Source organism: Nyctibius grandis, chromosome 9 (assembly GCF_013368605.1).
Source record: "Nyctibius grandis isolate bNycGra1 chromosome 9, bNycGra1.pri, whole genome shotgun sequence".
Classification (NCBI taxonomy): domain Eukaryota; kingdom Metazoa; phylum Chordata; class Aves; order Nyctibiiformes; family Nyctibiidae; genus Nyctibius; species Nyctibius grandis.
This window is the reverse complement of record NC_090666.1, coordinates 32,128,909-32,154,742: the sequence shown is the minus strand read 5'-3', so window position 1 is coordinate 32,154,742 and position 25,834 is coordinate 32,128,909. Positions and strand designations below refer to the sequence as shown.

The following is a 25,834-nucleotide window of genomic DNA, read 5'->3' as shown; positions in this document are numbered from 1 at the left end:
GGGCTTTCTGGGCTATGTGGAACAATTAGCAAGAGCCTTATTTCCATTCAGCAGCCATAGTTGTTTCCTTTTGAACTCATTTACATTCTTACTGCATAATCCTAAATGATCCATAACCACGCATGCAGATCAGCTATTTCTTTGCATTTTTTTGGCATTTTAAGCTATTCAAACTATTCAGCCCCTCATGAAATTTCACACTTTTAAAAAGGCCTTAACATCAGTTGGTCCATGGGAAGAAAGCTTCCTCTTTGCAGTTTGCCTTTTTTTTTTTTTTTTTAAGGAGAGACTCAGAAGCAGGGAAAATTCTCATACAATACAGAATCGTACCTTATTATGTTGCTCATATTCTCCTATGGTGGTGAGTTAACATTCTCGTTTTTAACACCATTTCACATGTTTCTCCTTTTGCTGCCAAGACTCTGGACCTATTCTGTCTGGATCTTCTTTACTGTTACTCAATACTGTGCACTTAGATATCTATATACAAACACAATAATACGATGTTGATGGCTTCAGTCATTATTCAAGGTGAGAAGAGTCACTGCCCTCCTGTGCTGCAACTTCAGTTCAGTCTTTGCATTGATTACTGCAATAGAAAAATTGTTGGCAAGGAGGAAATGGTCAGATTATTTGATCTAACATTACTGAATATGGAAAGCTAATTTCCTTTTAGTGTGAGTTTGGCAACGTCTCTGAGTGTCTCCATGTCTCAGATCCTCAGCTATGTAGTCAGAGTGACACTTTCCTACATGACAGCTACCTATTTTGGAACTGAAATTGTCGTCAGTTTATACATAACACAGCATCCTGCACACTCCTCCTTTGACAAAGTGTCAGAATTTCACCACTTTGTGGAGACCTTGTCATTTTTGTGTGCTAGCGTAAGTCATAAAAATGTGCAACACCTACAAGAGAGTAGGAGGGAGCCAGGACCGCATCTGGGTGGCAATGGGGCAAATAGCCTAAGCTTCCTCCTAGGCTTTATCCAAGGTTTATGGCATGACTGCTTTTGAATTGCCACCTTAGACAAACTTTTTTAAAAAGGGGAAAAATCGGACAATGACTAAATATAAATACAGATCCAAAGATGCCCAGAGATTCAGTCTACTTACAATCCCATCTTAAGTTCAGAAAGCTTGTATTTACAGGAGGAAAAAGGTCCAGGTAAGCTATATGGGTGGTTTGCATAGAACTCTCCTCATGCACTTAATGGCTACAGCTCAGCTGGCTACAATGTGGGGAAAGTAAAAAGGCAGATGTTACCGCTGGTAGAATGATTTATGAAAGCTTCATCAAAAAACAACTGCCACTCTGAGACTGCAACACCTGTGTGAAAATGCCCCCATTAGTGTAACGGAGGTTTACCACCTCTGATTCACTTGCTGATTGACATTATAGCTACACAGAAATGTGTTTCTCTATACAGCGTGTTCCCCTCATGTTCGCTATTCTGGAAAGGGTAGAGTCCACCTTGACAGCGTTCTGTATTTCGTCTGAATGATGTTTCAGGTTATCTTGGGGCTTTCTGAACACTCCTATAACAATTTTACTTTAAATGCAATACATTTAAACTTATTCTGTAAATGAAATGAAAACTAACTTAGGAAAAGCACCTATGCATGTACTTAATTCCAAAAGACATAAGTAGAGCTTAAGCATTTTCTTAACAGCTGCCATTAATTGGGGCTGGTGTTTGAACTTAGAAATGAAACTCAAAACAGCTTGACACCCAGTGCTGCTCTGAAATTTCACTTGAGTCCTTCAGAAATAATTTAGGACAAATGGAATTGTAGATGTTATGGTACCTGGCAAAGCAATGCTTTATTCAAACAGCTACACTCTGGTGACTGAGCACAAAGCCAATACTCCGTGCACCTCAAGGAACTCTCCATACTGAATTTGACAAAAAAATATGATTAAATGTAGAAGATTGAAGAAGAAATGATCTGCAGCTGCTGTCTGCTTTTCAGTTAGCAGACCATGTCTTCCATGGATAGGTCATAAATTCTTCTCTGTGGGGAGTACCATAAATGCTGATTCCCCTAGAGAACTGTGGTAGCACGTGTAGTGTTCAGCACCTTTGCAATCTGCAAAAAGGGGTTGAATAGTGAGATAACAAAATTTGCAGATAATGCAGAACTACTTTAAAGAGCCAAAACTAAAATTGGTGGGGTGCCATCTGCAAAAGGATCTCATTCTCTTCAGTGCCTGGACTGTAAAACATCAAATGCCGTTTGGTATTGATAAGTACAAAGTAGAAAAATAAAATACACTTAGTTCAATTTTTATTAACTATTACTATTCAAAAGAGAGATCTTGCCCTGAACAGCACTTTGACTAATCAGCTCAAGGTGGGAAAAATAGCAAATAGTGTTAAAAAATTTGGAAAGAAAAAAAACCACCAACAATCTGCTGTGTCAGTCGAGAAATCTGTGGGTTCCCACATTTTGCATGCTACGTGCAGTTCTGATCTGTCCTTATCTCAGGCTAGAAAACAGAGAGAAAATTTAACCTTGGGTTTATACCCAGAGAGATTAGGATCTCCACCGCGGTTAAAAACAGAGATTTCTGCTACATAGTGATAGTTCATTGAAACGTGGTAAAATTCCTTGTTTGCTGCTACCTTGGCTGAAAGCTAAAGAATTGCAGAGACTGACGCCACACACAGCGAACAGATCATCGCCGCTTTAGCCATGACTGTTCTCTGCTGATACCCCAACAGCCCCGTCTTCCACCCGGTGGTGGGCCCCTGGGGATGTTTCTTCAAGCCCAAGTTTGCAGCTCAGGGCCTGAGTACAAATCCACGGCCACATTCATGTTCAAAACAAGGGATCGGGGACACCCGAGGGACACGCAGGGCCCTCCGGCAGTGGGGGAGAGGAGCCAGCTGGACGCTGTGATGTCTCAGCTCCCCACTGCCAGCTTTGCTGGAGCTGGTTTGCCCAAGCAGGGGCATAAAGCGGCTTGGGGACGCTCGGTAGGATGCGCGGCTCCCTCTGAGGAGGGGCCCGAGCGAGATGGGGTGTGCGCGGAGGGTCGGGAGGTGGTGGGGCTCGAGGGAAGGAGCCACACGAGACAAAAAGCACTCGGGAAAGTCCTCAGCAGCCAAACTCACTCGCCCAGCCATGCTGCAAAGCACCTCGCTGGGTGCTGCGGCTGGAAAAGAGCCTGTGAGGAAAAGCCGGGGAGCACAAACGCATTTCTCCTCCTTCCCCTGGGGGGAAGGTCCCGCTTCACGGCAGGGTGCTGCACCCCACGTGGAGCAGGACACTCGTGGGGGCTAGTCACAGCATCCTTGGTTGGGAGTGGGGGACTGGGGGTGAGCAAGAGGGGGCTCGGTGGGATCCAGCCTCTGCAAGCGGTTGCTGCAGTGGAGGGAGGGGGGGGCTCTGCTTCTTTGCCCACTATCCTGTTGTAAAGGGGCTGCTGGGAAGGTGGCGAGCGGTTTTGGGGCGGCGGTGGCGCCCCCCGCCGCCCCAAAACCGCTCGCCCGGCTCCCAGGTGCCACGCTGGGACACAGCAGAGGGCGCCCAGCTGCACGCGTGCGAGCGGCGGCGGGGCGGGGGGGTGCGGGGCTGGCCCCTTCCCAAAGCCCCGAGCAAACCCCATCGCCTCCCGAAACAGGGACCCTGGCCGCGCCTCAGCCCCTGCTCCGCGGAGGGCGAGGGGGTTTGCAGCCTGCAGCCCTGTTTCCCTGCATCCCTGCATCCTTGCACTCCCTGCTCTGCAGAGGGCAAGGTGCTTTGCAGCCTGCAGCCCTGCAGCCCTGCATCTTAATTTTAGTAAAGCGTTTGACACTGTCTCCCACAGCATCCTCGCAGCTAAACTGAGGAAGTATGGTCTGGATGATGGGGTACTGAGGTGGATTGTGAACTGGCTGAAGGAAAGAAGCCAGAGAGTGGTGGTCAATGGGACAGAGTCCAGTTGGAGGCCTGTATCTAGTGGAGTCCCTCAAGGGTCGGTACTGGGACCAGTACTATTCAATATATTCATTAGTGGCTTGGATGAGGGAACAGAGTGCATTTTAATGTTTATAATATGTAAAGGACAAGTGTCATGAGGATGGAGCCAGGCTCTTCTCAGTGACATCCATTGACAGGACAAGGGGCAATGGGTGCAAGCTGGAACACAGGAGGTTCCACATAAATATGAGGAAAAACTTCTTTACGGTGAGGGTCACTGAACACTGGAACAGGCTGCCCAGAGAGGTTGTGGAGTCTCCTTCTCTGGAGACATTCAAAACCCGCCTGGACGCGTTCCTGTGTGACATGATCTAGGTAATCCTGCTCTGTCAGGGGGATTGGACTAGATGATCTTTCGAGGTCCCTTCCAATCCCTAACATTCTGTGATTCTGTGATTCTGTGAATTTGACAAGGATTTTTGGAGGTATTTCATGGCTCCTAGTACAAGCACAGTTTGAAAAACAAGGGGTCTTCAGCTTGAACGATATAAGCATACAAGGATTTGGAACAGGTTTATACAATCATGAATGACATGGAAGTGAATAAAGAATGTTTATTTGCTATTTTCCAAAATGTAAAAAATAGGAAGCCGCAATAAAATGTCAAACAAGGTTAAAACAGACAGTGCTTTGCACACAGTCTGGGATGCCTGCCTAAGCCTCCCTTAATGATCTACTTAGGTACTGCACTTGCTTAGGCTTCTATGCTCCGGAGTGTAACTTCTGGCTGTTCTCTAAATTCCCACTATATGCATGAAGTAAGTCTGGGTTTGTGACCGTCTCATAACTCGACATTTTCAGATGGAAAATCCAAACCAGATTTATTTGTATCATTTCTCTAAAGCTCCACAGAAGTGTAGGGTCCAAAGTGTTCTCCTTACAAAGAAACTTGCTGTTTTCCATGAATTCTCCCACTATGTTACTGTTTCGGGCACCTTTCCTTTCTTGTAACAGCTTTTGCCCATGACCACCTTAATGGCTGTGTTTGTGTACGCGTTTTCTGTGTGCATGTTTCTTTATGCATTTTAAGATGGAAACTTTCTCCTTGAGTACCTGAATTCCTGCTTAGACAATTAGGAGTTGTGAAGCACGCGAGTAGTTCACTAGGCCCTGTTACCTATGTTTCTTCTAGATTATCTAAGTAGCGTTCATGTGATGCCAACATTCGTTTATGATCTGAACTGAAAGCATGCTTCCAGCCAAATGGAGCATTCCAGAGTTAATGAAGCAACATCTAATGAGTTTTCGTCAAAGAATTTTGTATAAGATAAACTTTTGTCTTTTTGCTACAGAACTCTGGATTGTCAGTACTGGTGTCAGGGAGGGAATAAGCACAGAAGCATGGCAGAAAACTATTCTTCCACATCAAATCATTCCACACTTTCTAGGATGAGTGGACTTTTTGCCAAGCTCCTGCAGAAACCCTTGCACATTGCCAGACAGCAAAGTGAAACTCTGTGGAAGGGTCTCTCGTGACAATTCAGAGAATCCTTTATCTCTTTACTTTCCCATAGCTTGTGTCTCGCCTGAATTCTGTAATTCTACCTTATGATCTACAGATTAGATCCAGGATCCATAATCCGAACTCGGTCTATGTAGGTTTATGATATTGTGGGGGTTTCAGTGGACTTTTAAAAATAAACTATGCTGTTTTTCATTCATATCACCATAGTTGGGCACACAGCCCAAATGAGATAGAAGTGCTCAGCACTCACTATCATGTTTTAAGTCAGTGAAAACTACACATTACTCAGCATCTTCTGAAACTGGGCCACAGGTTTTTCCATGGGACTAGGAAGAGGTAAACTACATATATAAACTTCAAAATAATAACTTTAAAGGAACAACTTTTAATAAATAGGAAGAAAGTGCTAAGTCTCTTTTTACCTTCTGGATCTCCTTACCCTTGCATTGAATTCTCTGAATTGCATCTCCAGGTAATTCTTCCATATCTCTCATCAGGGCAAATGGGACAATGACAAACCTTTCAGCCTTTCTATGTTAGTGCTGTGGCATATGATCTTTTTACTCAAGACTAAATAAATACGAAATTTCCTTCACTCACAATGTTAACATTAGCAATATCAAGGAGTTCGATTATGCAAAGGTTTTCTTTTCATTGCCACAAATGAGAATCAAGCAAATTGTGTATGGTTTGAAAACTCTATGGGTGAAACCTTGAGAAGCAGCTCAACATAATTATGCGTGGTCTGAGATTGCCTAAGAACAGAATGCAGTGATTGCCAGGGATGGGTGCCTGAAGAATGAGTTGTAGCATCTGGTGGTGCTTTGCAGATGTTTGATTATACTTTCTACTTTTCATTCTTTTTTTTTATTGTTGCTGGTTTGGGTTGGTTTTTTGTTTCTCTTTTGCTAGACAATGGTCTGTTTGAAGGCTTCTGTTGTAATTTTTCTCTCCCTGCTCCACACCTTTTGGGAGAAGAAACAGATAATTGCACACATCAGTTGTCAAGAGTTACGTCTTCAGAGCTGTGTTCCAGTTAAGGTTACGCCCAAAGAACTAATTTATGAGGACTGTGTGCATGTGGAACAAGAAACCTAAACACCAGATGTGGTGTACCAGTGTTCAGCACTTAAACGAAAACATACCCAAGGTTTACAGAAGGACCATTATTGTTTCCTGTACGTACAATAGGTAATGCTCTGAAGTGAGCTATGTTTAGTCCTAGTTTTTGCCTTAAATGGGGCAACTGTAGATTCTAGACTGCTCTGTAGAAGAGGTAGGTTATTTGCTTTGCAAGGTCATAGCGAAGTCTCCAAATATTTAACATTTTCATGTTTAACCTTGCCAGGCAAGTTCTCTGTTTTAGAAGCAAGCTTTTAAAATGGATAAACTATTCTTGAGATATGGTTTGTGTGTGTTTAAAGTCTCAGAAGGAGCTTAACAATGCATCATGTCCACTTTCCTTTATCAAGAACATCTGCTGTTCATTTGGTAAAGCAAACTGCAGCTTCAGCCTAACAGAAGCTTTGTTACAAAACTGACGAAAAAGCTGCACTGGCCAGAACCATGTTTCCCACCTGGGCTAATCAAAAAATTTAAATTAAAATAAAAATATACCACCTATTAGGTGGGCTTGTATTCATGACATTCATGTTGTAGTCCCCACAGTTTTGTAGTACTTTTTTCCTAAGACTGACATTTAGAGTTAACATCAGTATGAACTATTACAACAAGAAGTGGCTTTTTATTCTTGTTAGAGAGCACAGCTCTGTCCAGCTGGACAGAGCGTGTGTTACAGTGTATCCAGTTCTTAGCATCCTCTGCTAAGTTTGCTCTCAAGAGCTTCATTCCCCTCACAAGTCTTTTGATCAAGGTCCAAAACCAAAAACTCTTGCTTCTTAATTCAAGAAAGATAGAGGACACTAGCTAGAGTCTGATGACTATGTGAAACACCTCTTTTTTTGTAGGACCTAGGATGAGCCACATCCACAGAACAGCTGTTACTGTCTGGATTGAATCTCTTGGGGCTGCATGAGAACCTTCAACTATATGACCTTCAGATAAGCCCATCTAATACATAACTTCCAATAAAGTGAATAATATTCCATTTTTGCTGATATGTAGACATTGGAAGAGGTACACTATACAGTGTCTACTGCATTTCAAGTGTAAGTGCTATACATTGTTTTTTCCTATACCTTCACTTCTTTGAGTAGAATTACACTTACAAAATTTGTCATGTTACTTAATCACATTTCTTCTGCTGCTTTCTTGATACGATCTGATGGATCAATACTCTAAGTTTTGCAAAAGGTGCAAGCAGTTTACGCCCTGCTAGTAACAAGTATTTGCTAGGACAAGTCCCTTCTTTTTTTTGTGTCAGGCTTTTGTTTGCAGGCAGTAGAGTAAAGGTCAAAGTTTGTCAGATATTCTGAATGGTTTTCCACACCTCCCTTGACATCTCTTGCTGGTGTGACTTCTAATGCATACACTTTGGAGCTCAATGGTAACATCTGGCAACTATAACTGAGGCTGTCCTCTTTTTATCCCTTTGCAACTTCTGATCTCTGTGGCCTTTTCTGAGATATAGTTCCCAGAAATGACTGGTTTCTGGTTGAAGGTGGGCATGGAACAGAGGATAGGCTACAAAACCTTCTCAGAGATTTACCTCACACTCTGGCATTCCTTAATGATAAGATAGACAGGCAGCCAAATAAGCAGAACACCTGCTGTTCTTCTAAAGGAGGTCACTGCTGTCAGACACCAGCTACCAACCCACTGGCCAATTTCACTTAGAAGTCTATTGTTTGTCCTTTCCACTGTGGATGTGGGAAACAGTTTATTCTCTTCTGCTTTGCAGGTACCTTTATGCATTAGAGAACATTTCTCATTACTGCCCTTCTGCTTGTAAAACGTGTTACCCAGGTCATGCAATCTTTGTTTTCCTGTTGTTTTAATGCTTCCAGACACTACACCCTAACTATAAATGTGCTAGCTACACTACTAACCATCAGCATTTGCAATAAATTATTTCTCTGTGTTGCAATGAACAAGATACAGGCTAAGAGCATAACTTTTAATAGCCTCAAGGGCTGTATATCCGTAAAAGTCTCAAGACAAGTGGAAAAGTCTATTTTTGCATAACCCTTTATCAGTGCACATAGAATCACAGAATCGTTTTGGTTGGAAAGGACCTTTGAGATCATCAAGACCAAGAGTTAACCTAACACCACCAAGTCCACCACTAAACCGTATCCCTAAGCAACATGTTAATTAAAACAACAAAAACTTCCATACTTTTTTCCTAAGAAGTATATCCTGTATTTTTCCATCTCAAATACAAATGGGCAGTTGCAATAACAAGTTCTTCTCACTGAGAACCAGGTGTCAAAAAGCAGTGTCACTTAGCTGCAGAAGCAGCAAACTTGATTATTTTAGGATGTTAAATGCTACCTACTATACTGTTACTCTTTAACAGCCTACAAAGGGCCTCAAAAAGCAGCAAGGTATGCAAATTTGGATGAAAGCTACATTTTAAATAGCGTATGAAGTATAACAAGTTGAATAGAGAATATTTCTGGTTTTCAAAGGTAAATTCAAAATCAATTTTCCTTAGATGGATTGAACCACCCAGATACAACTGATTCTTTTATTCAATGATTGAATACTTGAACACATAGGTCTTAATTGTGGATTTTGTGGAATTAAAGGCAAAGGTAGTCTACAGAAATAGCAGCACAACTGGACACTATGTGCTGACAGAATCTGGATGTTTTAAATTTCTGACTTCATGGGAGAAGGATTGTCTCTTGAGGGGAATTTTAGTCATTAGTGGAATTCATATTGCAGCATAAGAAATCGTCTCTGTGAGGGGAGTTATTCTGAGTACCAACTTCATAACAGTTGTAGCATTGCCAGTCTTAGTACAACTTTTGATATGCCTGTCTATATATGATGTAATCTGGGGGGATTTTGCAAACCAAGACATCCTTTTGATAGCTGTTTTCTTCCTGATCTCATTGCTTATGTCTTGATGTGACCTTGAGTAGCAACATGGGACATTTATCTAGTCCTTAATGTCAAGCACTGAACACAGCCAGTATAATGAATGTAGTGCTAGAATATCTCATGTAGTTTGCTATCATTTCCAATAGTCTTAAGGTGTTACTGTCAAAGTGAGCAACACTCAGTAATAGCACACACCCCATCAGTGTTTCACAGTTACACTTGGGTTTGTTGTCAGTTATGGCTGACTCTTTTTGGGTACTGTGAGTTTGTGTTCATTGTTAACCTCACTGGAGCCAGCAACAGTTTTTACAAAGCAGGATACCACTTTGAAGTTAAAAGCATGAGCTAAAAGAGTGAATCTCATTGCCCTAAACTGCTACTGCAACTATGATGCTTTTAAGCAGGCAAACCTGTGTGTTTTTTGAAATTGGTATATAAACAGCTCTTTTATGGAGCATAGATATAGGCCAAGTTTTAGAAAATCTTTCCTGCGCCTTCAAATGACAAAAAGGGTCACTGAATATATTTGGTGTTGGTGGTCACTGAATGTTTTGGGGTTCGTGACAATGGGGACTAGTTTGTAGCAGCACATTTTTTAATAATATTGTCTTTTAGTGTACAGCTTCAATAGATTTGTTGTATTTTTTCTCCATATTTCTTTTCTTTGGGAACCTAGTGCCATCCCTTTTCAACAGCTATCCCCCAGATCTAGATGCAGAATTGAATCTTAACTCTGGAAGTTTCACAGGCAACAGGTTCACTTTCAGCTCTTTCCACTTGCTGTGTTGATGCATGGAGCAGAAGGCCTGTTTTACCTTAGCAGACTTTTCCAGGAAGCCTCTAAACAGTTGATGGGTCCAGACAAAACCTCAAAACTCATGTCTGTGGTAATACAATGGTTATTTGCTGCTTGCTGTCAATTTTCCACTTGTTAGTGTTGTAAAGCAGGTAAAGAAAAGCTGCAGCCTCACTGGGACTGGCAATACTCACACAGGCCAAGCTGTAAATAAAGGTTATAGCCTTCTGCTGCTGGGCATTAAATAAGCAGATAAATTTCTCCTTGCTGTGGATTTATTCAAGGCAGATGTTTTTAGTGAGCTCTGGAAAGGTTAGGGAGGAATATAAAACCTGCTGCAGTTCTGGAATTGATCCATTAGGATCAAAACCTAGTAACCAGTGATTCGTTTAAGGGTCTGTGACACTTTTATGGCAAGACTATGTATTTCAGAGAGGCCTGGCTCAGTTTGAAACACATTCCAAACCCAAACCTGAAATAAATCCTTGCAACAGAGCAATTCTGTAAACTGCTTTCCTATCATTTCATTTTTGACAAAAAATGAAAGAAAAAACATACAGAGTTTGGGAAGGGAATGACTCAACTTTTAGAAAGGAAATGGCATACTGATCGCCTGTGTTTGTAATTTTCTGTGTGGCATTTCCTCAGTGTAGAGACGTGGATGAACAAAATAATACAGATGTAGCAAGCATAAAATAAACACACATAGAAGAAATGGAAAAATACTCACTGTAGGTTCAGCCATGTGATACTAGAAGGGCGTGTATAACGGTCTATCAGAGCTCGAGGGGTCAGGTAAAAACGGCCTTGTGTGGTCTGAGAGGGACTTGAGAATATGATAAAACAAAAAGAAAAATGGAAGGAAGGTGTTTTCCGTTGCTTCAACCCCAATTGTTCCCTGGGATAAGTGATGGAAGGTTTACGCTTGTCAGCTTTGAAGCTGAGTTGAACAATACATAGAAGAAAACACCAGAAGGAATGATTGTGAACTGGAAAAAATAGTAATTATATTAGGCGATGTGTAATTGATGACTTGTATTCACAGGCCAGAATCTCAGCAGCTGTAAACAGATGTGGCTAGACTAGTGCTAGTAAAGAGGTTGTGATGCACTGAGAAGGTGGCTCTTTCTTCACACTATTTCAAGTGCTACTCTGTCGATTTACTGTATTGTATTACTTGAAATAGCAATTTCAAAGCCATTTTCCTCAAATATTTCAAATTCAAGGAAATCTTAATATCTAGTGCAGAAAAAATGAGAAGTAGATACTCCATTCTAATATACTCTCTGGCTTTGGGTAAGTCACTTAGTCTCTGTGTTGGTTTCTTAATCTAAAAAGAAAAAATAGGTAGGAGAGCATTGATAATTCAATAACAAGAAACAGTTCTTTGATACAAGTCACTTTCTGTACCAGTGAGCACATTATCAAATAACAAGAGGCACACTACTGTAAAAATCTCATATTGATGCTTCACAGCTCCCTTTTTCTGAACATGAGAGGTGCTGAGAAAGATATTCCTGGGAGCCTGCTCTCTAAGCACTAAACCAATATGCTGGAGTAGTGTTAAGGGGCATGGTTGAATAGGAGCTGCTGTTTTTCAGAAAGCACAGGAAAGAAAAGGCGTGGCCTCAAAGAGCTTTAGAAAGATGCCGGGGTATTTTTAAACAGCAATTGACTCCCCATTGTGCAGGATCCCACAATGTATTCTTCATAGAACATGGCTCTTACTTAGGTAAAGATAGACTCAGAAAGAACTCGAGAAGTTTGTACCAGAAGTGGAAAGTTTCTTCATATAATTCGTCATGTTCATTATCTTGGCAAACATTAATGCCCTCTCTATATATATAGAGTAAGTAGTGCCAGGAGGAAGGGTCGCCACATCACTGGCAAAATTAATTTGTCTGAGCTGATACCCAAGGAACTAAAGGAAAGAGAAAAATTTCTGACAGCTACAGATTAAGCTCCAACAGATGAGAAACCCAGCTGGAGCGAGGTGGGGCTGGATGAAAAATGAAAGGTTTTGAAAGAAGAGAACCTAAAAATGGGTAAGGTTGGTTGGCTAAAGATTGTAATTTGGAAAGTAAGTGCTGTGCAGTCAGAAGAAAGCAGAGCTAAAATGCAGATTGGAAACTGAGAGGAGAATGCTGGGAGGAATTGTGCAAGCCACAACCAAGACTTCTTCAAATCAAGACAGAAAATCAATATTTTGCTCACCTGGAGGTTGAAGGGACTTACTGTTCAGTTGCCAAGATTTGATAATGTAGTTCAAAAAGCAACATTGCTCCCAGTGAGCAAACACAGCCACAACTTTTACCCATCTCAGCTCATCTTGATCCACTCAGTTACTTCATGACATGTAGGCAAAGGATCAAAGAGTTGGAAGATGGAGAGCTAACATACCAGAGTGGGGGAATAGGAAAGAAGGGGGAAATACTGTAATCAGGAATTGATATGATGGCTGGGGAAGTGTGCTAACAGTTAACACATACTAAAGCGACCTTCAAAGAGGATGGCATCTCTCATAAAGCAGAGGAAGAACCTTTGCCTGAGGAGGTAATTCTTTGGTGGAAACTGGTGTATGTCTGCTTTTCCCATTTTTTTATGAAAGAGACACAGATCCTCAGCAGGTTTCAACATCTCAGCTGAAATCAATAGCTCCGTTCTCAGTTATGCCAACTGAGAATCTGCGTGCAAACCTGAAGGTATCATTAATGCCACAGCAGGCAAGGATATATCAATATGGTTGCTATTTAATTAGCACAGGACTAATTCATTTTGTTGAAAACTCTTCTTTGGGCTACCAGTAGACCACAAAGCTCTTTAAGTTGAGCAGTGTGTTTGTGTGAATACATCTAGGTCTTTATAGTCCCCCGACCACCATAACATGAGAATGACACTTAATGACAGTCTCAAATTGCAACTCCTTATCTTCTGCTTTTAAAGATCAAGACAAAATTTGCTATGTGTCTGCATTTCTTGCCTGTATATTGTCAGGAGCTACTCTGTCTCAGCACACTTGAAAACTAGATGGCTCCAGACAGATTTACAATATAAGCCTAATCCTTGTCAGCCATGCTAGAAATTTTTGGTCTAGATACTTTGCTATCTTGCATACTTAGAGATATAGTAGCACAACTGTCCTCGAGTCTCTGAACAATGGGGACCTAGGTGTCAGGATTCTTCGTTGGCACCGTCGCTATGCTTCTGCAGGTAAACCATTCTAGTGAGAAACTTTTGTGTAGGTATCTATCTGTCTGACTTAGTCTTATGATTTTAACAGTTTGACTTATCCAAGAGTTTTTTCATTTCATTATGTTCTGCCATTTGGCTTGCAAACTGTGTATGTGTTTAACAGCTCCTGTGTCAAGAACTTTCCACTGCATTGCTAGGTGTCCAACATTTCTTCCTAATACTATCATCTGTTATGTTTGCCTTCTTTCTCTACTCTCTCTCACATCTTTCCAGGTCAGAGGCTACCCCGAGCCTCAGATCACATGGTACAGAAATGGGCATCCTGTCCCAGAGGGAGACCATTATGTCATGGACCGCAGCATTCGGGGGATATTCAGCTTGGTAATCAAGGGTGTACAGGAAGATGATGGTGGTAAATACACCTGCGAGGCTGCAAATGATGGTGGGGTTCGTCAAGTGACCGTGGAACTGACAGTGGAAGGTAAGAGGATACTTATACTGTTGTTACAATGATTATAGAGTTTAATGAAGTGAACAAGCTGTGTTAAACTGTCTGGTTAAAATCATAACTGAACACACATGCCTTCTCACTGGTGCAAGAGTAAGATTCATTAGTTGCATTTCACAGTTTAAGACATTTTGCAGGGAACTACATGTCTATAGCTAGATAAAATGTGCGTTCAGTTTCAGATGTGTATGATGATGCCCAGGTAACAAAAGACCTATCTTTAAAGACTTTGCTATAAACTTTGTAATTTTCATGGAAGCCACCACTCAGGACAGAAACAAAGGCCTGGAAAGTTAGCATTTTCTCTCAGGCAGTAACAACTGTGGCGATCTTGGTTGCACACTGAGGCAATGGGTTTCTGGAGTTCTCCATGCATGCTTCCATTTGCTAAGCTGAATGCCTGGCTGTAATTGCATGCTTAATGTCACACGGGAAACAGCCAAGATCAAACCCAGGAATTTTTAAGAGAACATCTGCATATTAGATAGTTCCAAACTGCTAAATTTAAAATGTAAAGAGTGACACAAAGCCAGGATGGAAATCAATTGTACTGCTTCTCTCTTTGCAATTTGGTGATGTTGGAGATCTGCTGAATATCAAAGCTCCTCAGGTCACAACTTTATGTTGAATTCTTGAAGCAAAGCAAAAATCCACAGCAGTCCTGAAACAGTCGGCATTTGGGTTTATTCAGAGTCAAAATCTCCAACAGATATCCTCAGAGTACATACCAAAATATGCATAGATCTGGCATGATTGTTACTGCCTTCTGTTGTAAAAATTATGCAAAATCTTTTTTTTCCCCCTAGTTTTAAGTTGTGGCAACTTTTATGAGTAACAACTTGCATGGAGGTGGAGGATTTTTTAAAGCTGTTTTTATCTCAGTTTTTCTGACCTGTGTTTGCTGCAGTTTAAAAGCAATTTCATGGCAGGACCCAATGAATTAATTTCTCAGAGTTTAAGAGTTACATGGTTTTTGTTCTAAAAATCCCTCTCTGCATCAAGATAGCAAAGCGCAGATTTTTTCTGTTCTCAGCAAAGATATCTGTGTGGGACTGAAAAAATGAGTGACTGAAACACAATCGAGTCTTTCCATCCTGCATGGCTGTCCTGTCTACCGCTAATGTAGATTCTTATAAGGCTCTAGAACAAATCTTTTTTCACAACTGTCGGAATTTTTTGTTTCCTGCTGCCACTCTGGACCTACCCCAGGTGCCAAAGCTACCAGGACTGCTGTGTGCAGTAGGTGGCGCTGAGCTCACACCACTTCCTACACATCTCCCTATAGCTCACACCAGCAAGCCGGATGAACCCTTGGGCTTCAAAAAGAACCAGTTCACAGAAAAGGTAGCCTGGGCTAGCACAGGACTAAAAAACAAACCAAGTAAAGTAAGATCTCTTTCAGAGTCCAAAAACCTTAATTTGAATTAGTGCTGCACTGCAGAAATTAGACACAGAGTTTCATTCACTTGTTCAAAAATATTTTTGCATGAATAATCTGCAGTATTGTTACTAATAAGGCCAGGGGTTAGATAGTAACTCTGCTGAAACTTGTTTTTGAAATTGGAGAGCCTAACTTTGAACAACAGATGACATAATCTTATACTGCAGGTGTTGCATTCCTCCTTTATGTTTGAAACCTGGAGAAAGGCATATTTTACATAGTCTTTAGTATCTGTAATTCCCAATAGTCTTGACAAAACTTCTGACTTCCCGTCTTTCTGTCCTATGATTACAGGAAACTCCTTGAAGAAATACAGCCTGCCATCCAGTGCCAAAACACCTGGGTAAGAAGTTCACTGGCTTTGGTATTGTTTAACAGACACATAAATATGTTTTGGTAGGAAAACAAGTAAAACGACTCTTTCTAAAGAGTAACCACTTCTCTCCATTTTAAGTGCCTCTTGCATTTCGTCTTTACCTTTGATTCACTTTGATTGCCAGTCAAAAAGGGTTGGATTCTTGTCCAGTTCTCAGTAATTCCTCACTGGAAACATATCCCCAAGGCTCCTTACCTGTGCAAGAATCAGGGGTAATGGAGGAAAGCAAAGCCTGGTGGTTAATGACTCAGTTCTGCACAGCATTGCATTGGAATAAAGTAACTGCTTGGCATGATTTCTCACCCTTGTAAGATGGGGATCACAAGAATGGCTGGGCTCTCAGAGGCAGGGCAGTGCCAGCTACAGCAACATCTGAAAACAAACACTTCAATATTTGTGAACTCAAATGCTGTAAGTCCAAATGTCCATTTATCCCAAGCAGAATAGCTACCATGAGAGCTGCTGCGTTAGTTAAAATTGTTGAGGCTGTCAGGAAGACATAAGTAGCTTGATAGAGCTACTGCTCACTCATACTGAGAGGAATTAATCTGGCTGAAAACAGATTCTGCTGGTATCTGCAATATTGCACCCTCCTCTGCTGCAACATTGCACCCTCTTGTCTCTGCTTTCCGATATTCAGAAATCCTTCCCCACATCTTCCATGACCTGACAGTCTCCTTATAAAGCCAGAACCAATACTGCTTTAAGGGTCATCAGTAAGAAATAAAAGCAAGTGAAATTAGCATTCTCTCACATATAATTTAAGTATATCCAGAAGAAAGATTTGCTCTGGTTTGGAGTAGCTGTTAGCAAGAATGTGTTGATGGGGGTGATCTACACTGGCACACAGAAGAGCCTTCTTGCTGTCATGTCCTTTCTGCACATCAGTAAGCATTTACAATTAAGTGAATGCCACTGTTTTAAAAGCCCCAGGCGTAATTCTTCCAACAGCTGAATTTATGTCTTTGTAAGTAGCTTGAATTTAAGCAGAATTATTTCTGATTTATAACCCCAGGACTGAGTTATCCTGGGTGTAAACAAAAATACATGTTTCTGATTATGTTAGTGATCAGGATACAGATAGTTAAAACTGAAGATTTTAATTTCATCTTTGATATGAATATTGTTTATATATGTTTCAAATTTTAAAATTAACTGAGATTGCAACAGTGAAAATAATAAGTGAAACCGAGTAATCAGGAAGGCTTTTACATGATAATGTCTGTATTGCAAATGTGCTACAGAAATACACACATACTAAATAATCAAAGCAAAGAAAGGACAGTCGAGGTTGCTGTTACGTTTTGTTACACATTCAGGCTTTCCAAAGCACTATCCTAATTCATTGCATTGCATGGAGTTAGAGTGATTGTCCTCATTTTTAATTCTCATGTGTTTTGCTCCTATTCAGTATGAATAATTTTATGGTATGGAAAGTTTATGCCTTCCATAAACAGGAAAGAGGGAAAAGAAAAAAAATATACATTTCAGTTTGTATATATCTAGGAAACAGCCACAGAGCTGCAGGCTAGCTAGTGTTGATTTTCTTTTAATGAGTTAGTATGTGTGTATAGATATATAAACATAGAAACATCACCTAAAGATGGTCACTAAAAGCCTTCTTTAATACACATTTATGCTCTTCTTTAGTGGTAGCATGAGGAAGATGACATTAAAAGCTATCAGATATTTAATCATATGATGAAGTGTTTTCCATTTTAGCATATTACAGTCACCCTTCTCTCCTAAGACTTTTTGCTGGTCCTCTTGTCCATGTAAATCCTTTCATTATGGTATCGTCTCTTACCCAGAAACCTCAAGCTGCCTATATGGCAACCATGATGTGTTGGCAGCACCTTGGACTAAGGCAATGCGGTCTCTGTTAGTATCTGACACCTGGTAGAAATGGTGAGGTATTGACACATCTTACTTGCATGTGGTAAAAGGTCAGCTGGAAAAGGCAGCCTTGAAAATGGTTCAGTTTGCTTGGAATTAAAGGTTAAAAAGAAAACACCAACAAATCGCCATCTGCCATCCGCTAATGTGACACACATTGTTGTACCAGGGCTTCAGAGTAAAGAGTGGGAATGTTTCCTTTGACATTAACAGAACTGAAGTTGCACCTTTTTTTTTTCCTTGCTATAATACTGCTTGATGTTTTATGTTTTATGGCTGTATAACTGAAGGTTTTGGTCTGCGGTCACTGATGTCACTCTAGTTTCATTCCACATGTTGTTTCCCAGCTGTGCCATCCATGCAAGTAGTGCTGGGCATTTACACTTAACAGACATTCACCCAGGATGGGTGTATTTTGGTTTTGTGCCCTTTTCATGTTTGCTTTGCAAACATTGTAGTGAACGAGATTCCAAACAGAAGCCTTCCCCAAACCAAAAATATTTACCAGGACATGTCAGAAATGTTGCAAAAACAAGTTCCTGACTCCTAAATCAGAAATTACTGTGTCATTGCATGCAAAGTCAAAACAAATTACATGTTAAAGAGCTGTGAACAGTGAACAAGTATGCACAAATGATCTATGAGGAAGCAATTAAGAAATAGAAAATGGGAAAAACTAAACATCTGCAGTGTTTCCTATCATTTGGTTTGCCCAGCTCTGCTTAGAAGCAACTGAAATTGTCCCCAAGATCTGTTGTGTGAGTTATGTGTATGCTGGATGAGGGTGTGTAGCATCATGCTATTCAGTTGCACTAGGAGTCAAGAACAGTCATCACCAGAGTTTCCATTTCTTCCACTGGCCAAAAAAAATATTGTTTACCACCAATTATATACCATTTCTGGCAGACCACTGGTCTAAAATGCTTCCTGAAGTGTCTCTAACCACAACAGCTTCCAGTTTTTCTGTAAAACCAGGATGTCAATTGCCTTTCCAGGGCAAGACTTACTGTTCCGTCTGTGGAGCATAGACCAAGCATCTGGGGAGAAAGTCCACCCAAGTTTGCTACAAAACCCAATAGAGTTGTCGTGCGTGAAGGCCAAACAGGCAAATTCTCATGTAAAATAACAGGACGACCTCAGCCTCAAGTAACTTGGTTTAAGGTATGATTTCCCAATAAATTAACGTTTTCTTTCTCTTTTGAAATTTTGTGACTTGAAAGGATGAAATGCACTTGCCACTGCAAATTATCATGGTGAGAATTTACATACAAGGAGAGCCACATTCTTCCTCATTTTTATGCTGAATAAACTCACAAAAGATAATAGCGTTCCTTCTCGGTATAAACTTCTCCCTTATCTGTCTCATTGTTGGAATTTGTACAAAAAATCATCTGAAAGCACCAAACAAGATCCAGGTTCCATTATAAAAATAGTGAGTATGGGACTTACTTGCCCACAGACCTTACTGACTAGATAAGAGAAGTAGACAAAGGATGGGAAATGGGAATATTATCATCATCTCTGTTTTATAGAGAAGGTCTGCAGGGATTTAATGCTTTGCCTGTGGTTACAGAGCAGTCTCTGACAGCTGTGAAAATTACAGCTGTATTTCCCAAGTTCCATGTCAGTGTCTCAGTCATAAACTGCCTTTTCTGTATCACTCATATTGGGTTTTACCTGTACATTAGAATGAAGGTGATGTTTGCAAAGAAATGAGATTGAGTTGAAAAGAAAATGAACTGTTTAGGAATTAACAGATATGATTGGGTTTTGTAATGCACAATTGTTTTTTGCAAATTAAAAAAAAAAAATCCAAGGCAGATGAACAACAGTTCAAACCTTTCAGTCTGACCTCTGCTAAAACAGTGGTAGCAGAAAAGTGTCTGACATAAAATAAAGGAGACCTGGGCTGTCAGCTTCAGAGCTGCATTAAAATTGAGAATTGTGAGCATCTGTCATTTACAAAAAAGCTTTATAAATGAGCAACATTTAAAATTCATTAGACTATTAAAAAAGCATTGAAGACTTAAGTCCTAGTGCCTCCTTTGGACATACACAAGATCTCCAACCACTTTTTTTGTTAGTAAGGAGAGAGCTTTTAGGTGATAATTAAATATTACACTGATTAGGCCATTTTTACTGAAACTATTAGTATTTTAGCAATTTATAATTATTTTCTTTAATTTGGAAGGGCAAATAAATCACTGCTCTATTGGCATCCTGCTCCTCTTCAGCCTTCAACAGACAGTTGCTTTATGTATAGTAAAAAAAAAAAAAAAAAGTGCTTTTCTCAGAGCTTTTATTTTCTTCTGCTGTCTCCAGGTTTTCTGGGGACGGGGTGCTGAAGAAACCACAAAAAACTCAGAAAGCTGCTCGTAGAGCAGGGAAATGCTTCCAAGTCATTGTCTGCTTTATTCCAGACTTATCCTTGTTGTCTGTAATACAAGAATGCCAGGGTACATCTCAGAAGACAAGCAGCCTCGTCCTGTGGAATCACTCACTAGTACATCTCCTTCAGTTGGCGGCTCCATCTAGGGTCTGCTTCTCCCTCCAGCTGCCATCAGTTCTTTTGGGCCTGCTGGCTCTCTAGGCTGTCTGCAATGCAGCTGCTCCACAACAGCCTGCTTCCAGTCCCACCAGACTCGCTCAGGTTTTCCAGTCATGCAACTCGGTGCAAAATAGGATTTGTCACTCAGTTCTCTTTGTTCAGGGCTCTGTGGTAAACAGCAAGTAGGGATTAGCAGTCCAGCAGCTTGGATCTACACTTTAGTACTTTTTCATACATGTTTTTGCAATTTGTTAGAGGTTATATTATATATTTTGGCTATTGCTGGCCTGAAGACACATCAATCCATCGCCTTTGGTTAAATTGGTTTTCTTTAGGCTTTCATAATATTATTTTAGCACCTATTTTGAGCACCATGAAGCTGTCTTTCAATAATTCATATGCTCTGTGAAGTGCAAATATGTTGTTGCTCTTTATCAGAGTTTTATTGGCAGGTGTTTGTTGTGAAGCATGTTTTTGCATCCCTAGTCATAAGGCATGGCTTAACAGGTAATCATGCATGTGCTTTGGCTAGCTGCAAACAAGCTCAGGCCCAAAATGCTTCTGATCATGTCAGGATGGCGCTGCAGGGTCCTGCTGAGTGGTAGGTATATCAGCTCTGCCTCAGCATCATGGAAATGAACTTATGTGGCTGCTGGACCACATCTGGCTAGTGCAAAGGGGACACGTGACCACCTTCCATACAGCAAGAAAGCTTTATAAACAATTCAAATTTCACTTTTCAGAACTAATGAATAAGCTTTTGTGTAAATGTCTTACTCTGCTTATGGTTTTCTTTCCCCTTTTCTTCTTAAGTTGCAAAGAGCAGAAGCTTTTACTGTATCACCACCAAACCCGTGATGTGAACTACCTTTTTTTTATGCAAATAGGACTTACAGCACCCAAATAGCAGTAAGTTGATAGAGACTTCAGGAATGACAGTGTCTGAAAACACTGTAGTGTTTCCCAAATGTTCACTGACCAAAGCCCTACAAATTGTAGATTTTTACGCTTTCCCTTCCTAAACTTAGGATAAGAAAAGCTGTGGTGCCTCATAGCAAGGGACTCCTCTTTAATGACTGGTGCTAAAGCAGAAGCACTGATTTGCTCACAAATGAGGTCTTGGTCAATTATTTCATAGGATTTAAAGGGAAAAATTGTCATTCTGATCATCTAATCTACGTAACAGCATAGAACCACATGCATTTCTTGCTGCCTCAAAGCGGACTTATCTTTTGATTCAGCTCCAGCATAGCACTGAAAAGGAGTTGTGTTGCACCCATGCCTCTCTTAACATATGCCTAGTGCCTTCTGCCACCCCCACCTGGCCACTGATGAGGTCCTCTTATGCAGAAGTTCTTCTAATTCCTGAAGTGATACAGCATAAATGTGCTATTGAGGGATAGAGAACTACTCCCCAAGTTGGAAGTTTTTGCTTAAAAGTGTGATGTTTGACTTCCTGGAACAAACATGAACGGAAAACTGGTTTCAGCCCACACACAGTGAAAGGAAGTTTTTCTACGAATATGGATATAGTAAATAATGAAAAGCCAAAACCAAACTGAGATGAGTGGGTGGCACAATGCAGGGAAAACCAGCCTCCTGCAGATATGAATTATAGAACTTTTGGACACAGGTTTTTGTTTATACCATCTGAGTATTATTCATAGAAGGAATTTGGCTAAAAGACAGGAGAAAGGCATTTTGGCGTGACGTTTTACCAAAAAACTTCTTGCTCGCATTCTCTTACCAATAGCTGTCTGTCTCATGGTATCTTGTGATATTTGCAGGGTGATATTCAGTTGCAGCAAAATGAGCGTTTCAACATGTTTGAGAAAACAGGCATCCAGTTCTTGGAAATCCAAAATGCTCAGCTTGCTGATGCGGGAATTTACACATGCACCGTGGTAAACAGCGCCGGGAAGGCATCTGTGTCTGCAGAGTTCACCGTTCAAGGTACAGCAGAGAATTTACAGGAGAGAGCACAAGTGAACTACAGACATTCCTTTAAAATATCTTTGGTTGTGCTCTCAGTATAAGCATTCACTTTTCCCCCATTATCGTCCTCTCTTCATTAAATGATACTGTGATAGCCTGGAGCGTGCAACAGCTGAAAACGTTGTGTTGGTTCAGTGGGAAAAAGGCTATCCAAATACTTTGTAACAACTTTCTTTAAAACCAACTTTTCACTTTTACTGTGATTTTGACCTCCATATGTTTTGAACATAGATTTTAATTTCAGCAAATGGAAACCTTGCACTTGTCATTATAATCAGTAGTTAATTTTGTGTTTGTTGAATACCAAGACCAGATGCACATTTATACCAGCTCCCTTTTGAGAAACAAAATTGTATCTATATTTGTAAGACCAGGAAAGTAAAGTAAAGGAGTATATCTCTCAACTGTAAGAGAGAAAAAACAGCTTAATGAGATTAAAATTCAGGCTTCTCAACTCCCAACCCTGCCTTATTTCCCTGCTGTTAAAGGAAATAAATGTCTTTGTATAAATAATTTAGGATGTTCTATTCCATATATGCATTACCATATACAGTTAATTTTGCAGTTTGATACTTCTTAGGGTGCCCTTTGCATCAGCCTCAAAATCACACAGCCCTCAGCAACCACACTAAAGAGGAATTTCGTCAGTCAGTGGGTAAGCAGTCACTGGAGCAAATTAAATAGTTAAGTCAACAGCTGCTGGCTTCAGCTGCAGTCATAAGATAAGTAGGTTACATATACACCCAGCAATGAATGTTTTCATGCAAGATTTTTAGGTTCACATCAATGCTGTCACTCTTAAGATATCAAGAATAAAAAGAACAAGAGGATTTACATTTGGGATCCTCACAACCACAACTAGCCTTTGCCACTTAAAGCTGTACTTTTTATCTGTAAGTTCCCATCTGATGAAGCCATTGTAGAAGGAGCTTCTACAGGTTGCCTATTCAACTGATGTTTTATAGAAAGGGTCATTTTGTTCAATAAGCCTTTTTTTTTAAACAGAAACTTGATCCTTACTTGCTCTCCCTGAAGTGGTGAGCTCTCTGTTGTGTAATGGGTACATTTGCCGTGAGAGTTGATGCAGAACTGGGGTCACAAAGTCAGTTGTGGTATATGTTTGCTTCAGATGCTGACCACATATCTGAATAATGTGGGCATTCTTTCTTGGATTAGTACAGGTCAGTAAAAAGGGCACTCTTTTGCAACGTACTTGACTAATCGGATGATTCCACTTACCTAACCACAATATATAATACCTAATTCTTTCATTATCAATTAAATCAGGTTATAGGAGTTGCTGCAAGATGCTAGCAGACAATCAAGTGGCTCAGAATTACTGCATTTTCTTTTAAATCCATGCAATCTCATATACAGATAATCTTGTTCCAAGAGCTACATTTTTTTTCCCCAAGTTCCCATAGTGGAAAGTGGAGAGGGAGGGGGGAAATGTTCTTTTAATTGACAGGGTTGCATGGTATTGTCTGCAACCAGTAGTTATTCAGCTGCCTCTTCTGCATTTATCCAGTCTTTTTTCAGCTTTAATTTTTATGTGAAGAATTTCTGTTCCTGTTTATTGACAGGTTTATTGAAGTGAGATCAATGGGTTATTTCCCTCACTGCAACTTTTATGTGTGTGTAAATAGATTCTTTTGGTCACTCTGACTGGTGTGGCAAGTCCAAGCATTTAGATGTGGATTTTTGCTTGCAAAACACAGTGGAAATCAAGGTATCATTCATCACATGTTTTTGTCTTTTCCCTGAGGCAAGACTCTGAAAGCATTTTTATGGAGTATTTGTTGATGACTTGCAGAATTCATTATCTTGCAAATTCATTATTACATGTCTTTCTACTGTAGTTTCTAGTCTCACAGCTGACAACAGCGTACATGCATCTTTGATCTGACTAGGAGAAAACAAGCTGCATCCTGTAGTGTTAACTAGGGAAAAATGGAGAGATGTGGTTGGTACTTGACCTGGAGTGGTATTTCTCTCCTCTCAACAATTTATTATCTCATGCTGCCCACAAGGGAAACAAATACTGTCAAGGCTGGGGAGAATGCATGGAGGATACATACATATGAACTGAGAGACTGACTGTGGGCAAATATGTGCTCAGTTATATCAATGCAGCTGATGAGGTACCTTGGCAAATCAATACAGCTCGGCTATGTTCCCAGATTTCCTGGTGGTGTTGCAAAGTGAAGAAATTTGATATATTAGCTTTTGTGTTATTCATGTTAAACATTATAATCCTTGCTACACAGCAAATGAGTTGGTAAAAGTTTACAGGCAGGCTCAGGTTTTGGGAGTTTTTACTACTGTTAATTTGGTTTTGTGTTTTAGCCAAAGGACAGCTGCAGTTTCACTGTGGGCATGCTCAGGTGTAGTACTGATGGTTTGTTTTCTCCACTTCTACAAGCTCTGTGGAGTTCCCATAAGATTTGGTGAGCTGCCTCCCAGTTGGAATCTCTTCCTTACTTCTCTCCCCTGCCAAGGAACCTTTGAGGCTCACAGAACGTTTAGTTCTCAAGGGAGAGAGAACTTAGTTGACCCAGCAATGTCTCAAAATGGACCAAGACCTCTTCATGTTTCAGCTGAGCAGCTTGCTGTTGTCCATGTCAGATTTCAGGTGTGGTGGTAGGCAATCTTGACTTCAATGGATTGAAAATAAGAAGAGTGGAGGTTCTTAAGTATATTCTTTGCTTAAATTCTTTCACAGTTATGGAATTGTGTACAGTATTGTATGTATAAGTTACCTGTTTTTTTTCTTTTATTATTTCAGGTCCAGATAAGACTGACACATACACTCAGCCACCATGGTATGTTTTTACTGAAGTACTTTCTCAGTATATTTCATTACAGTGCACTAATTTACTGCATGAGCCTTCCTCACAAAGTGATAAATCTCTTTGGGTCAGTCTGTATTTGGGAGTTAGAAAATGTTTACTTCGAGTGAGATTCTCTCTTACTGCCAAGTTCTGCTGTCCTGGTAGACTCCTGTGAAATAGTTGGTGGAACTGGTGGCAACACTTTGAAGTACAGAGTTCTGGTCTGGTTCAGGGAAGCAAAATTTAGATGGCTTTATGCTCACTGTTCCTATGTAGCCAAATAGTTATATAATCTGAAGAAAAACTGTATGAGGAGAAATTATACTCTGTACCAATTGGTCAAACTTCCTTTTTGGAGTCAAAAACCTGCATGCATCACATGAGTACTGAGCTGGTTGTTCTTTGCTGTCATAAGCAAAACATGGTATGGCCACGGTCTTTTCTGTCATCTGAAAATCCATACAAAAGTATGGATAAAGTGACAAGAAACAAACGATTTCAGATTTTAGGGCTTTTTCAAGATTTTTCGTGTTAAATGACTATGATTTAAAAAAAATTTTTGTAAAATGGCTTTTCTTCATGAATAGAAAATGCAGAAATTAAATGCTCTAAACTGACTGTGTAAGATGCTTTCATGAAGGCCAGTTGCTTTACAGTCTTCAGGGTGTTTAATCTGTCCTCACATGCTCTAGATTGGATTTTAAAAGGGCATGTTTACATTGTCCTAACTCCATGTCCACTGCAAAGTGGATCTGAAAATGCTGTGCTAGTCTGTTTTTCAGGTCTGTGTGATTTTTAGGAACATACTTTAAA

At 40.4% G+C, this 25,834-nt stretch overlaps 1 protein-coding gene across 1 annotated transcript in view; it reads left to right on the top strand.

The window, feature by feature from the left end:
• MYLK (myosin light chain kinase) overlaps positions 1-25,834 on the top strand; it is a 197,739-nt gene that overhangs the window by 52,960 nt on the left and 118,945 nt on the right. Inside the window, exons 3-7 of the mRNA XM_068407496.1 lie at positions 13,700-13,907; positions 15,670-15,718; positions 18,643-18,808; positions 21,983-22,148; positions 24,976-25,012. Of these exons, the coding sequence (XP_068263597.1) occupies positions 13,700-13,907; positions 15,670-15,718; positions 18,643-18,808; positions 21,983-22,148; positions 24,976-25,012 (626 nt within the window). The remainder of the gene's footprint in view (positions 1-13,699; positions 13,908-15,669; positions 15,719-18,642; positions 18,809-21,982; positions 22,149-24,975; positions 25,013-25,834) is intronic.